At 43.6% G+C, this 15,105-nt stretch overlaps 1 protein-coding gene across 3 annotated transcripts in view; it reads left to right on the top strand.

The window, feature by feature from the left end:
- TP53INP1 (tumor protein p53 inducible nuclear protein 1) overlaps positions 1-14,706 on the top strand; it is a 20,141-nt gene extending 5,435 nt beyond the window's left edge. Inside the window, exons 2-5 of one of the 3 annotated variants that reach the window (XM_019527955.1) lie at positions 3,277-3,560; positions 4,040-4,388; positions 9,074-9,107; positions 11,381-11,474. In XM_019527955.1, the coding sequence (XP_019383500.1) occupies positions 3,449-3,560; positions 4,040-4,388; positions 9,074-9,107; positions 11,381-11,386 (501 nt within the window). In that variant the 5' untranslated portion in view covers positions 3,277-3,448 and the 3' untranslated portion in view covers positions 11,387-11,474. Of the gene's footprint in view, positions 1-2,745; positions 3,044-3,276; positions 3,561-4,039; positions 4,389-9,073; positions 9,108-11,380 lie in introns of those variants that run through there. The other 2 variants (XM_019527954.1, XM_019527953.1) reach the window with 2 other exon arrangements.
- The last annotated feature ends 399 nt before the right edge of the window (positions 14,707-15,105 follow it).

Here is a 15,105-nt window from a genome sequence, read left to right as displayed (position 1 = left end):
CCCCCCGTGTTGGCTTGCTGTGTAGTGAGCACACCTGAAACCTCTGGTTGGTTGGGGTGACTTGTGGAATTTCAGTATCTTTCCAAACATTAAAACTGAAAAAAATTAAATGCATTTGTTGGCTGTTTTAACCACTCTATAATACCTATTCTAAGCTCAAATGAACTACTTTTAGTCTGAACTTTTAATTTTTCAATAGGACACCTTAATGTTGCTTTTAACAAAATACAAGGCAGCTATTTTTTTCTCTCTAATTGGTGATGTATCCAGAGCAGGGTTGGGCAAAATATGGCCTATAGGACAGATCTGACCTGCCAGACCATTCTGTCTAGCCAGTGGTTGCTGGTCTAAAAGCTGATGAGGTGCCGGCAGCAGGACCCAGTGGTGGCAGGTCCCAGTGGTGATAGCAGCAGCAAGGCTCCACTCCCCCAGCCTGCAACCAGCCAGCAGAGGCTTCTGGCCTGGCAACCATGGGGCTGTTCTCTAGCCCACCCTCCATAGAAGAGTTGACACTCAGATAAAAATGGGCAGGGGGGTGCAGAAAGTTGCCAGGGCAGCAGGAGCCAGCCTGGCCCAGCCAGCACTATGCAGTTCCCAGCTGCATGGCCTACTGCATTCTGCAGTCCAGGAGCCAGCTCGGCCAGCCCCCATGGATCGCAGCTGGCTCCTGTTGTGCTGTGTAATGGCAGACATGCAGCTGGGAACCATGTGGTACCAACTGGGCTGGGTTGGCTTCTGCTGCACTCATGGTCCAGGCCCATGAAGCTGGGAACTGCATGGTGCCAGGGCCAGCTCGGCCTGCACCACATGGTTCCTGGCTGCCTGGCCGGGACAGCATGGCGCAACAGGAGCCAGCCGGGAACTGGGCTAGCTGGTGCTGCATTCTGTAGTCCTGGCTGTGCTGCTGGAGGAACGGGTGGTGGGTGGGAAAGTAGGGAACCAGCAGGGGAAGGGCAGCGGCAGCAAGTGGGAGGGGTTGGGAAGTGGCAGTGAGCAGGTGGGTGGGAGCACGGGGTCTGCACTGGTGCCCCAGAGCCAGGGCTGGCAGGGGCCTAGATTGAGGCAGCAGTAGTGTAGAGCCCAGGCTGGCAGGAGGCTCTGTGGTGCTAGGCTTGCTTCACCTCTCTCCTTGCCAGCAGCGTGGCCACGTGCAGTCCTGGGGGTGGCCAGGACGGCGCACCACTGGGGGTCTCTGCCTGCTGCGGGCTGTGAACGCCCTGAAGCCTTGCCATCTGTAGCTGCTGCTTGTGGCAGGGGCTGTGTTCAGTGAGGGAGAGGGGTGTTTCTAGGGGGGGTCCCCATATGCACACACCCCCTCACACTGCACATGCACTCGCACCCTCCAGCCACTCTTCCCCCACGCACGCTCAGCCCCCCCACACCTACACCCTACCTGGAGCCACCCACCCATTTCTTCCCTGCCCCTTTACAAAAGTAAGACTTCATTTTAGGTTGTTATGCCATCGCCTATATGTACAAGGTCTGCTTAAAAAAGTATTGAGACTAAACTTGTGGTACAAAGTATTGGATGGTGTGGGGGTGGTGTGGCTTTGAACATGTCTGGGCTTGTTGGAACTCCTCTGGACAGGCTTGCAGCTCATGGTGTTTCCCCAGATTTCAGTGGCCATGTGTCTGAAGTAAAATTGTTTGTGTCTCACGTCCCCTTTTGTTATGTTAGTGTCCAGAACAATGCGTGTGCATTAAATTTTGTATGAAAATTGGAAAATGGCAAGTGAAACATTTGAATAACTTAAAGTAGCATTTGGTGATGACGCTGAGCCATGCAAGAGTTTTTGAATGGTATCATTGGTTTAAAGAAGGACGATCATTGGTCAAAAGTGATAAGTGTTCCAGATACCCTTCAACATGAAATGACGACAGTGTGGCAGGAGTTTGCAGTTTGGTTCCCAATGGTAGGCAATTGACTGACTGTCTGAGAGAGAGCAGAAGAACCGGGAATTTCTGTTGGTTCGTGTCATTCAATTCTAACCGGCAATTTGGGAATGAAACTACCAGAAAAGTGGGTGTCCAACTCTTGGATGGCTTACCACAACAACACGCCTGCCTGCTCAGCACAGCTTGTAAAGCAAATTTTAGCTAAACACCATATCCCATAAGTGCTGCAGCCTCCATACTTACCTAATATGGTCCCATGAGACCTCTTTTTCTCTTCCCTCAACTAAAAGAGAACCTTGAAAGGAAGATTTGTGATGTGGAAACTATAAAACAAAATGCGACTGAGCAGCTTTTAGCTATTCTTCAAACTGCTTATCAGAGGTGCTTCTAGCAATGGCAGAAACATTGGAAGAAATGTGTGGCTGCAGAAGGAGCATACGTCAAAGGAGATTTAAGCTGAAACCCCTGTAAATAAAATATTATTGGTCTCAGTACTTTTTTAAACAGCCCTTGTACACTACGCAAACACAGATCGGGACAAAAATATTTGTTGAAATCAAATTTAATACATGTTGTATAGTAGATGCTTGGCTTTCTGCTTTATAGGATACAGTGGAACTCCCCCCCCAGTTCCAAAATGACAAGCCCCCTTGTCAAAAGAAGTACTTCTAGGGGCAAAGGTTAGGGGGTAGGACTTCTGGTTCTAAGATGGCTGCCAGGGGATGGGGTGCCTGTCAAGGGGTGGGGCTATCCTTGTGGCCCTCCAGCCCAAATAATTGCACACCCCAATCCAGAGTCTTCATTAACTACTCATGCTATACCACATACTATCTAGGTAACTAGGTGGAAGGGGTTGCATGCTCCACTGTTTGGATTATTTACCTAAAGATGATATAGGTCCAGTCTGTAACAATTCCTTCTGAGCCTTTCTTCCTCCCAACCTGTCTTTATAGAGAGGATTGGAAAAGTCCTAGGGGATGTCATAAGTAGAACTAATCCTGAGGAGCCTTTAGCAAGAGATCACCAAGGGCCCTAGAGGCTTCTCTGGCTGGCCCTTCTCTCCCTTGCATTCCCAGAGTTGGGATCTGGAGCTGCACAGACAGTCCTATGCATGGGGCAGAACCCACAATAAGCTCTTGACAATACTGTAAGAAAACTGCCCTTTAGGGCTCTCATCTACCAGGCCTCTTTCTGTGTATGGGGATTGGGGTGGTCAGGGGGAGGGGAATCTAAGGGGCAATGAAGCAGCCTGTATTTTCTCATGGCAGATGTAGACTTTTTTTGTCTCAAATCTGCCAGGAACTGGACTTATTCATAACTGACAAGCTACATACATGTTACTTGCTTCAATATTAAGACCTACTTTTTTCTTCTTTGCAGGTGTTGTATAATCTGTTTACAAGTCATGACTCTCCGTGTTCTGTACTTAAGCTGATAAAGCATCTATGCACTTTAATCTCCTATCTGTGCCACTCTGCTAGCACAGTGCAAGCTGTGTCTCGAATCTTGGATACAAAGACTAACTAGCCAAAGTTTAATTTTTGCCTTAGTAATGTTCCAGAGGCTGAATAATATGCTTGTTGGAGAGATCAATAATTTGTCCAGTCAAGAGCCAGAGTTCAGTGAGAAAGAAGATGAGGAATGGATTCTAGTTGACTTCATAGGTAAGATACCTGTTAAACACATCTTCCAGCTATAAAGGTTATTTAATGTACTTGTGCATAGAGAAACCAGTGGCTCCAAAAGATTTTAGTTTAACATGGATATTGTGTAGTAGCTTTTTAACTTGTTAGGTGCGTAGGGAAACTGATATTGGTGTCACAAGCATAGCCAGTTAAGACTTTAGTAGAATCACTTGCTTGACCATTTATTACACAATTTGGTATTGCTTATTCTGGCAAGAGTCTTTGTATTTCTTTAATTTTTATTTCTATATCTGAATCAAACTATTAGGGGAAACTACCCACCCACTCTTCTTATTTGTGAAATATTTGTGTTCATGCTAATGATATCTATGGTTCTCTCTCTCTCACCCTGTTCTTGCTCCACATGGACTTGGTGATCGTTGTCTCCTGCAATTGTTGATATATGGTGGCTTCATCCTAATCATGTGACAACCTGAATGATGGCCAACCTCCGCTAGACACTTGCACTAATTTCTCAACAGAAGAAGAGGACATCAGTGAAACATCAGCTTCTGACACCACACCAGTTTTCTCTTGTTTACCAACTTCTTTAGAGTGTTTGGCTGATGCCAGTGAGTCTTGCTTTATCCAGTTCGAATCATGTCCCATGGAGGAGAGTTGGTTTATTACCCCTCCCCCGTGCTTTACAGCAGGTGGATTAACCACTATTAAGGTGGAAACAAGTCCTATGGAGAACCTTCTAATAGAGCATCCCAGCATGTCTGTTTATGCCATTCGTAATACCTGCCACAGTCTTGATGAAGCCAGTTGTGGGGATGAGGAGTTTCACAATCAGGGTAGTCCTAGGTAAGTCTGTCTCTTTATTACCAGTATAATATGTAGGGCTTGAATTACTGCTTGTTGCCATAAAGTTCATTAAAAGAAAATATTTGAGCTTAGCAAGTTGAAACCAGGTAAGAATGGATTAGAAGGTTTGACCTCAGGCAAATTAATGGAGCATAAATAATGCCATCTGTTGTGATGACGACCCTAGATTCATGGCTGATTTGAAAACTTTGTATAAGGTGACATACTAGAAGTGGACAGTCAGGTGTGTTGGGGTAAATGTTTCTGTGCCCCATCCACTCCTGTTGTGCAATTAACTCTCACCAGCTTTAGTAAGCAAAATAATGCCACTCTCTTCACCGCTCTCTTCACCAGTCAGTGTCCTCTAAGCACTGAGAGGAGAATGGTGTCAGCTGCATAAACAGGGTAAATACAGTAGCTTGTCCAAGGAGTTTAGCAGAGTGGTGAAGCTCATCCAGAGCCAAATATTCCACAAGCAACCTTTCCCTCTATACCCCCAAAGAAAAAAAAGAAATAAAAATAACAGAACCTATTACTTGTAATAGCCAGAAGTTTGTCAGGAGGATTTTTTTAAATCTAAACAGGCTAACCTGACTGCAGAATTACTGAAGACTTGTGTTTTTGAAATGCAGTGATTGCCTGGTAACAGAAGCCATAGTTCATTTTTTCTCTCACACCCCCTTTCCCACTCCACCCCGCTCCCCTTCTTTATCACCTCTCACTTCCCACTTACACACAACTGTCAGGTCCTAGCTGGTCCAGAAATTTGTCCAAACTTGGCCTGTCCTTTTAGAAATAAAAATGGCAATTGGCAAGTGATTAGAGGGGTGGTCAGAAAGTGTCTAGCCTGACAAAAACGAACAGTTTTGTGTTCAGTTGTTGGCTGCTTCTGTCTTTCAATCTAGTCCCCCTAGGTGACAGTGCACTTTGGCCTGGCACAGCTGCAGCTTTGCTATCTCTGCCATGTGAAAGTCCTTGTCTTGCATGTGAAGATAGGCCTTGACTGATGCAGTCCCCCTGCTAACAAAATAAAATGCTTCCCCTGAAGGTCATCCTTCAAGCTGAGAGAACAACAGCAGTCTGATGGAGTTACTTCTAGTGGCTAAGAAGTGGGTGTTACATCCCAGTACTTTGTGACCAAAGGTGGCTTTGAAGTAATATATTGTCTTGAAAAAGTGGAGTTGAGAAGTGCTACTTGTACGGTGCTTGTTTCATACCTTCTAGGGTTGGAAGGGACCTAAACGGATCATCAAGTCCAACCCCCTGCACTGGGCAGGAACGAGTGCTGGGATCATAATCCCCAGCCAGGTGCCTATCCAGCCTCCTCTTGAAGACCCCCAAAGTAGGGGAGAGCACCACCTCCCTTAGGACCCCATTCCAGAGCCTGGCAGCCATAACTGTAAATTAAGTGGTATAAGTGTTCAGCATTGGGCTGCAGAGACACCTCATTTGAGGCAGTTCTGATTGTTCTGGGTTTTAACCCAGATCAAGACACAAAGCAGCATATTCATTTGTATATGTAATCCTTCCAAGGTGTATTGTTACCTCTCTACCAGTAGGTGGCCAGTATAGCACCCAGTCTGACAGGCTTGTTCCTGGAAAGGCTCAGAATTAGCTTGAATGACCTAGGATTCACTTTTAGACAGCATTGTATGTGATGGGGGGGGGGAAGGGCTTTTTGCAAATGTGACTAACTCTGATAAAAGAAAGCTGTATTAATCAATCATTCACACTCGCTATGCCCAAAACACTGGGGCCAAGATCTTACCACATGATATCTTCTTCTTGAATTATCTTGAGGTAGAGACTAGGTGTGCTACCAGTGTATGCTCTGCTGCTTTGGTTTCAGTATCAGTGATGAACCAGTCTCAGCCTTTGGGGGGGGATAAAGAAATTCACAAGCATGTGTGTGGTGTTTTTTGTTTGGTTTTTTTGGTTTTTGTTTTTGCTTGAAGCTTTTCCCCCAAATCTGCCTAAAAGACGGTAAATGGCACTGTCTTCTGATCTGCTCCCAACACTCTGCACCCATCTGGTTGGCCCCTTTCTCTTGGCCACATCAGTACTGAGCAACACCATGTACTGACTCAATGTAAATCATTGCCATCTTGTGGACTTTATCGGCTTCTTGTGTGGTGGCCTCTGGCCTCTCTGGGGCATCCATAGCTTTGGCTCGCCTTGCTTAATTTAAATTCAGCTGCCTGGCTTTTACTACAGCACATTAACAGGCTTCATCCCTCTGTGTTGCCACCATGTCCTCCTAGCTTTGCTTTGCAGTGAGGCCTTCCTTTATAGATGTGTCTGATTTGCCTCTGCTTTCAGTCATCTTTTCAGATGCTGACTTGCTATGGCACCTGTTTCTATTTAGGCTGTGTACAGATGTTAGCAGGGAAGCTCTCCAGCCAGGGAGCACTAGAGGGCAACTCCTTGGGCTACCCCTGCCCTTAAGGGGGCCATTAATTGACAGCCTGCCCTCTTCCCTGCCACTTAACTGAGCAGAAGGGGCATGAGGAAGTAGACAGGCAGTGTTCCCTGAGGTTGGCCCTGCTGCCCAGCAGACAATTGGAGGGAGAGGCATGGAAAAGCCCTGCTGCTTCTCACAATGGGAACCCCGGTTTTGAGAAGCAGGCAGGGAGCAGCTGGCAGTTTGTTCTTCCCCTTCCCTCCAGGTCTGTGGGATGGGCAGGAACAACTGCTTCGTCTACCTCTTCCAGATCAGTGACCCTGGTCTTGGGAAGGCACTTGAGCCTTTCCCCCAGCTCTACTCCTCATGGTTCCCAGGAGAGGTAAAGCGCAGAGAAAGTGTGCAGACATTGTCTCCTGAGAGAAACTCTCCCAGAAGCAATTTTGAACCCTAGTTGTTCTTGGGTTATTTGTTGCCCAGAGTGACTATTTTTGCTGTTGTCCACATTGTTCCAGGAGAAACTGAATGACTATGTAGTCAAAGTTTGCACGGTGTTTGAGGGTGAAGAGGGATAAAAGGCTGCTAACAGATGCATCACAGGATTGGTGCTTTTGATCTGTAAAATATGAACCCTAATGTATCATGAAATAGATTAGACTAAATACTTTCTGAATGCTACTGACTTTAGTTGCCATGTAACTTTTATGCTTACACTACTTGAAGAAAGCAGGTGACTTCAGTCGGTGTCCACTATAGAAGCAATGGATTGACACTGAAACTCTGCACTTGTCTGGATGTCTAGAGTGCACATTTGGTTTCCTGGGGACAAGAAGCAGCAGCACATTGTGCCACTACTACTTGTCCTCGGGGAACGCCCATGCCACACACCGTCTGGCATGCAGCAAGTTAACCCAGGTAGGGTACGGTTAACTGTGCTGGCCCCAGCAGCCTTACCTTGGGTCCTGGGGGCTGGGAAAGCTGCTGCTATGACGCTCCTGCAGTTTGGAGCCTGGCCGGTAGCCAGAGTGTGGCTCCAGTGGACCCAGCTCCATTTTTGGGTGACACATTACAGCCACATGCACCACCCCGCTCTTTTCCCCATGTGGCTTTTTTTTAACCTCGGGATCTCTTGGGGTAAAAAAACCAAACAAAACAACAACAAAAAAAACCCAAACACCTTGCTGCAAGGTAGCAGCATGGGAAATGCCTGAACATGCAGGGTGTGGTGCTGCAAGACCCTAAAAATCTATGAAAACCATCTGTAGTGCTGCATACCACATGGCCACCCTGGTCTGGATGTGGCTGAAGAGTCTGGTTCCTCTCTTTTCTAGTGAGGTACCAGTGGTGTAGCTGAAGTCAAAGAGGCTGTGGGTACCCAGGAGTGCCTGAAAATAATTCAGAAGAATCTGTAAAGCAATTACAAGGTGCCCCAATGCCATGGAAATAAGCATGGTATAATCTGACCTGAGCACACTTGCTGCTGATGCTCCTAGATTCTTACAAGCAGTATTACAAATGGCTTCAAAAAGGGCATAGGAAAGTCTGGGTTAGGATGGTGCAATTCAGCAGGGCCTGCGTTTGACCTTTTCCTCTTTTTTCTCCTGAATGGGTATACCAATTTGTGTTGATGGCTCTGGAATGAGGGTATGAAACACCTTACAATATGCAGTGTTTAATTTGATGTTTGGTGAAACTTCAAACAACTGATCCTCAGCTACTTAAGTGAGCATTGTATTACTGAATTCAGCAGACCTTTGCCTTCAGCTGAAGACCTGGCATAAAGTCATTATTTTGTACAAACTACATCAGGAGTTAGCCACCCCCAGCACACATGCTGAGCATGGCACGCAAGGCCATTTTGCTTGGCGCACCACTGCCAGCCTGGGTTCTAAGCAGCTGCTGCCAGCCAGAGAGCCCAGGCTTCTCCCAGCAGGCAGCTGGTAGGCTGCAAACAGACTCTGTGGGCTGGCTGCAGCTGGGAGGCTGCAAACAGCTGGTCTGGGCTCTAGCATGTTGGCACTCTGGCACTTTTCAAGGTAGACAGTTGTGGGGGGGGTTTTGGCACTTTGACCAAAAAATGTTGTCTACCCCTGAACTACATCAAGGTCTTTAGCATTTAGGAGTTACCTGGGTAAACAGACTCCATGAAGTGCCATGCTTTCAGGCTCTTAAAAGCTGATGAATGTAGTTGCGCTTTTTTTTTGTATTTTTGTTGATGATACAATAATTCAGAAATCATCTTGAAATCTCTGCTGGTTTAATGGTTGGCCATTTGACATTGTAGGGCCAGGAAAAGCTGCTTAACGCACACTGGCACAGTAAGTACTATTCCTTTTGGGACGGTGCTTTTTTTGTTGTTTGTTTGTTTCATCAGTCTGCTAGCAACACTGCATCCTATATAGTCTTGCCTGCCAAAACTGTACCAATTTTAGGACTAACATTTGTAGCAAACTAAGTTTTAATTGGCCCATTCTACCTAGTGCTGCTTTAACTATGCCAGAGAACCCTGTTAAGGAGAGAAGAATTACAATTTTAAAAAGGTAGTTCTAGAAGTTGCTGAAGTCCATAGGGCCTTGCATGGAAGTCTGTTGCAGAACAGTTTTTTCCAAATCCTTTAGTACAACTTCTTACTCATCATGGACTACTACAATGCAGTGTAGAAAGTATAACAGTAGGGTGGGCACGACTGCTGTAAAAGATGCATACTGCCTGTATTGACATGCCTTCAAAAGAGCTAAGCAGCCATGCTCCCAAAGACCCGCTGCATGCTTTAAGTGTCCAAATAACTGCTGAAGTCCCAGGCTTCCATTCAGTAAAAACATGTAAACCTCTGGCTACTTCAGAACTGCTCTTTTCATCTTGTTTATAATTGCAAACTGCTCTGTTCACAAGCTACTGCTCTGTGGATATCTGAGTAATAGAAGGAGGAGCCCCACAACACTACAGGGAATGTGGTTAAAAAAAAATCATAAATCTTTCTTCCCTTTAGAAATCTTCCTTTCTACTACTAAATAGTTTTCAAATAAAAAGATGTTGCATAAATATCTTCAATCTGTTGTTAGTTGCATCTTCCTTAATAAACTGCAATAGTGCATGTATTAGTGAGCTCCTAATGTGCTGTTCTGGCTGGTGCCATGAGGTAAAAATATATGCTCCAGGCATACACAGTTTAGCTAGTGATGTATAGCCTGTTGCAGTTGTATTGCCATAATGAAAGCATTTGTGCCACTATTTCCAGAGCTTCCCTTCATAGTGCCTCTAGGTAGAGGTCCAGCTCTGATCTTGCCAACCCTGTAAATGATTTTACATATTCAGCAAATGGTAGTTTTCTAACTGCAGCAGCCCACATGCAAGCTTGGGTGAGGTCATCTGGACTTCTAATGGCTTCCTCTTTCTTGTTTTATACTGCACAAAAAAAGACTGGGGTGAGTGAAAGACATGCTGTCTGTTCTGATTCCTAATAGCTTGCTTTAATCTGTTGCATTCATTGCAGAAGAACACCCTGTTGCTGGGAGTCGGGGACCCTGGCCCTTGTTCCAGCTGTGTGTGCAGGAAGGGGGATGAGGCAGGTCAGGAATATAGTAGAGCAGAGTCCTGTTACCAGGCTTTTCCAGGTACTTGTGGTCCCATATGAGACCTAACCTCTGGTACATGATGTTGAGCAACCAAAGGATTGCTCCTCCATTCTGAGATGCTCTCCCATCAGTGCCTGTTAACGTAATGTAAAGCTGCCTGTGTCACCTTCTAGGGCGAAGGAAATGTTTTACTTCCTCTCTCAGCATACTTGTGTAGGCTGGTGATTCTCCTCTTCAAGTTAGAATCTGACTTCTGATCCAACTTTCATGAGTTATGCTAGCATGCATACTACAGATAGTACAGGCAGCCTCTGTGTGGGCCACACAACAGATTGGGGAGAGGACAGGCAGCAAAGCAGCAGGTAAAGTATCAGATCAGGAAGCAAAGGGGAGGAAATGGTAGGAAGCAGTGCAGCAGATCAGGCAGAGAAAGGGGATCAGAGTGGCACTTGGAGGATGCAGAGCTAACGTGGCACTAGCCAAAAAAGGTTGGCCCCCACTGGGTTAGGCAGTTTGATTCTCCTGGTTTTGTACATGTGAACACCTTATTTGGTTTGCTAGCCATGCAAGCAAATCCAGAAGAGCACTCCCTAACTTAAGCACTTCTGTTTCTACACAGTCCAAACTACTTTTGCTCAAGTTTGACATTACCTGTGACTTCATGTAGCAAAATATTTCTTAAGTCCCTTGATGGTAGTAAAATACATGTTATTTCTTTCTGGTGCATTGTATTAAACATTATATAATGCATCAAAAATACAAAGCAAGCCAACACTTCCATCAGAAATGAATGAGGGTAGAGAGAATATTTCTCCCACTTTAGGCAGGGAGAGTTGGTGAATAGAAAAGAAATACAGCAGAAAACTTGTAGTATAAAAGGGACCCTAGACACCCCTTGAAATGCTGGCTGCAAACCTCTGTCTATACACATAAGGAAAATACTTGCTCCTAATTTTACCATAATTTCAAAATGTTACCTGAACTATAAGTGACATCTCCTTTTTGTTACTTTTCAGAATTGAGGCACAAACTGAAGTGGGACAGCATATCCGTTGCTATGTTACAGCTGTTGCTGCTCACTCAAGTTTTTTGGAACAAACCAAGAGCTTTCGTCGTACCCAGTGGGTAAAAGAACATAATGAAAGGCACTATCTCAACAGAAACAGTTTCCGTCGCCAAAATCTTACCAGGGATTGCCACTCTCGGCAAATCAAGCACAACGGATTGTTTGTTCACCAGCCTTGCCAGCGTCAGTACAATTACTGAGGGCTCTTGTTTTAATCTGTTGGTTAATTGTTTCTTAGAGTGCTTTTGTTTTTTATATATAGATAATGAAGGTGTGGCCAATGTGAAGCTGATCACTAATTGTTTGAATGCAATCATAACTAGTGTTACATTAGTTCTGAAACCACACTTGCATATGTTGTGTTGTCAAATGACTTGCTAAAAGTCTTAAATGGTTATGTTAAATATTGATGTTTTGGCAACCTATCAGTACAAAAGTTCATCTGATGTGTTTAACTATACTATGACGTATAGATGGGTTTTAATTGGTATGTTTTAAGGAAAAATGTAACCAAGATAGACAGTGCATCCCCTCAGTCATATTTTTTTATTCAAAATGGAGTTATAATCTTGGTTGCATTTTAAATGACCAGTACTTGACAGCCTGTCTGTCTGTGTGTTCGGTATATTTGTTGTATTCTAACAAAAATGTTGGTATAGTTAGCCAATGGATTTGAAATTGGTGTGCTGAGCTTCCCTTTAAAGAGAAGGGTAACTCCTGTAGATTAAATCTACAATAGATTGTGTCTGTGCGTTAAGCATACAGCCTAATTTTAAGTTTAGGTACTTCATATAAACACAAGAAGAGTTCAGCATCCACTGCAGTAGGGTGACATGTTACAGGTCTAGATGCCATGCCTTAAGGAGTGGAGTAAAAACACAACAAAACTGACTGTATGGTTACTAAATTTGGGCACCTAATCCATAAAATCAGTCAATATTTCACTTATCCAGCTCTTTCCAATCTTTTTACCTTTTACCTTTTAAAAAAGTGCATTATTGATGCATTACCCAAAGCAAACATGAAACTAAACTGGAGTAAAATTTAATCCTGTGCCTCCCTAAAAGGGAAAGGGCTAAGTGGACTGTTCCAATAGTCTTATCCACAGTTGATTACAAGTGTGAAACCTATTCTGGTACATGGTGAACATAGATGGCTTCTCCTGGTCTCCTGACCTGATTACTAGGTGGCCTCTAACAATACATTCTGCTAAAAATCTACTGGAAGAAAATCCTATTTCCAGGTGAGAAATTATACCCAATCTAATACTTTCTTAGCTGAAGGATTAAAGTCTGGAAGGGCTCATTGGAAATATAGGGCTTGGTGTGCAAACACTACTGGTCTTTCAGGATTAAATGCTGTGTTAATAGGGCGTATCAAACTAGAGGTGTAGGAGCAGCATTAATGGTGGATGCCTCCTTGCTCATATGACATTAAACCAAGGGAGTGGAAACCTTAACTGAATATGAATTAAAATAGAGGCAGGAGAAGAAAAGTAGAAAGCATTAATAAACATCCTGGGGGGGATGAAGACCCTGCTCATTGTCTTCTGTTACTAGGGCTTGATTTATGGTTATGGCTTGGGGCATATTGATGCTAATGTTATATTCAATGGTGTCTTCCATCTGAAATCCTGTAGAAGCAGCTCAGTGATGCAGGAAATCCATGTGCAGGTGTTTCTAGAGTGTCTCTGATCTTGCCAAATTGATTTAGGAATCCTTTCAAACCTGTGAAGTGTTCTTTTTAATTATGGCCAAACCTTTATTTTGCTGATGCAAAAATCCAGTGCTCTGTACTAGCCTTGATGTATTGGTACTCTTGTGGAGTATAATTTTTAGTATCAGTAGCATTCTTGACTCCTAATTTACTTCACTTCAAATATTCCATTTTCTATCAGTTTAGTTGTACGTGACAGTTGAATGTGCAATTAAGTGCACACTTTTTGCTTTTCTGAGTATTCCAGTCTTGTTACTGGGGTATGTTGAACAGACTCAAACTGGCTAAATTCCAATTTTCAAAATGGGGTTTATGTATACTTTGTGCATGGCTTTTGTGATGCATATCTGTCTTTATACAGTGGTCCTTTCCTGGTCTTAATGCTCTGGCTTTATTTATCTGGGTAACCAACTTCATTCTCATCTGTTTACTAACACAATTTAACCTGTTTGCCTATCTTTTTGTCACTCCAAGTCCTTATCTCCATTCTTTTTAATCTTCCTCCCCATCTTGAACTCTTCAGTTCTGGAAAATCCATGGCTGGCTTTGGATTTCACCCCCTCCACTTTTTCATAAATAACTACTTTCCTTCAGCTTTAATTTTCCTAAAGTAAAATGAAGGAAGATGGAATCTTCACCCCTCTGAATTAGAAGGGTTTAATTTTCAGGGGGTGTGTGAAAGTGTATGGCTCCTACACGAGTCACCACTTTTTTTTTTTTAGTTGGCAAGTAAATGCAACTTTAGACTGCTCCTAAAACTGGGAGATACTCATCTTTTTATATTACATTACTGGATAATTTTCTAGTGATTTAAAAACCTATATCTTTCAGGATATAAGCAGTTTTGTTGCACAAAAGCTGTGCTTCTTGGCGGTTTTTTGTTTATTTGGGGGGGATTTTTTAGTCTTTTCTTACTATTGGAAACCATGCTGTTGTGCAAGATGCACAATACTGCATCTGGAGCTTAATTTTGTCTTGAATATTTGTTAGCTCTTTTTTTTTTTGTTTGGAGCTGTTGGGCAGTTGTGTACGTGTGTGGTTTTTGTTCTGATAGTACGTGAGCTACATGGCTTCTGAACTGTATTAACTTTTGTTATAAAAAAAAAAAATGGAGGCCTTGCGCTGTCTCAGATACTGATTCATGAATCTTACAGAAACTGTATTTTCACATGTATCGGTCAATAGACAGACCTGCATTCTAAACAAAACTGTGCCTTGGTAGGTGTAATTCTACACAGCAAACTTGAAGATTCAAAAGGGACATTTCACTTAAGATAAATACTGTAATCGGTCTATGCATATATGGCAGCTGCTTTTGAGAGCCACTTTCTCTACCTGTAGCAATCCTTTTTTGATATCAAAGATTGTCTGGCTCTGAGTTTTAAGTTTTTAATACAAGTTGAAAAACAACAAAATACAGCACTCTGCCAAAACGTAGCATTGCTTACCCAATGTATATTTACTAACGCAACCTCCTGTATTTTTTTTTATAGTGCATCTTGCACATTACGGAGAAACAAATATGATCTTAAATATCAATAAAATGGCCTATTAAAAATGGCTGGTCTGAATCTGTTCTTTGTTCCATACAGCTCCAAGTGTCTGAACATGGGTGTTTTGACATGATATAAAACAAGGTCTCTTACAGTACTAATTCTCACCATTCCAGGGCAGTATAGTGTCCACAGCAGTGTCATTTTCTTTAAATAACCTAGTTCCTTGTTTTCACAGCAAGCTGTCCACCAGAGTAGAAATCTGCCCTCACTGTTCACATTTTCAAACAGAATATCAACTCTACATAGCCCCCAGGGGCTGCCTTGCAGTTCCTCCATGGTGCCCAGAAAGTTTTTTTTCTTCCACAGTTTGTTGGGAAAGAAAGTATAGAGTGGCTCAGCTTGCTCAAGTACAAAACAACATAAGATGTTTAAAAAAAACCCAAACAGGCCCCACGCTTTACCA

This window comes from Gavialis gangeticus, unplaced genomic scaffold (genome assembly GCF_001723915.1).
Source record: "Gavialis gangeticus isolate Ggan-Ray unplaced genomic scaffold, GavGan_comp1, whole genome shotgun sequence".
In the NCBI taxonomy this organism is placed as follows: domain Eukaryota; kingdom Metazoa; phylum Chordata; order Crocodylia; family Gavialidae; genus Gavialis; species Gavialis gangeticus.
Note: the sequence above shows the minus strand (reverse complement) of the source record. Positions and strands in the feature narration are given on the sequence as shown.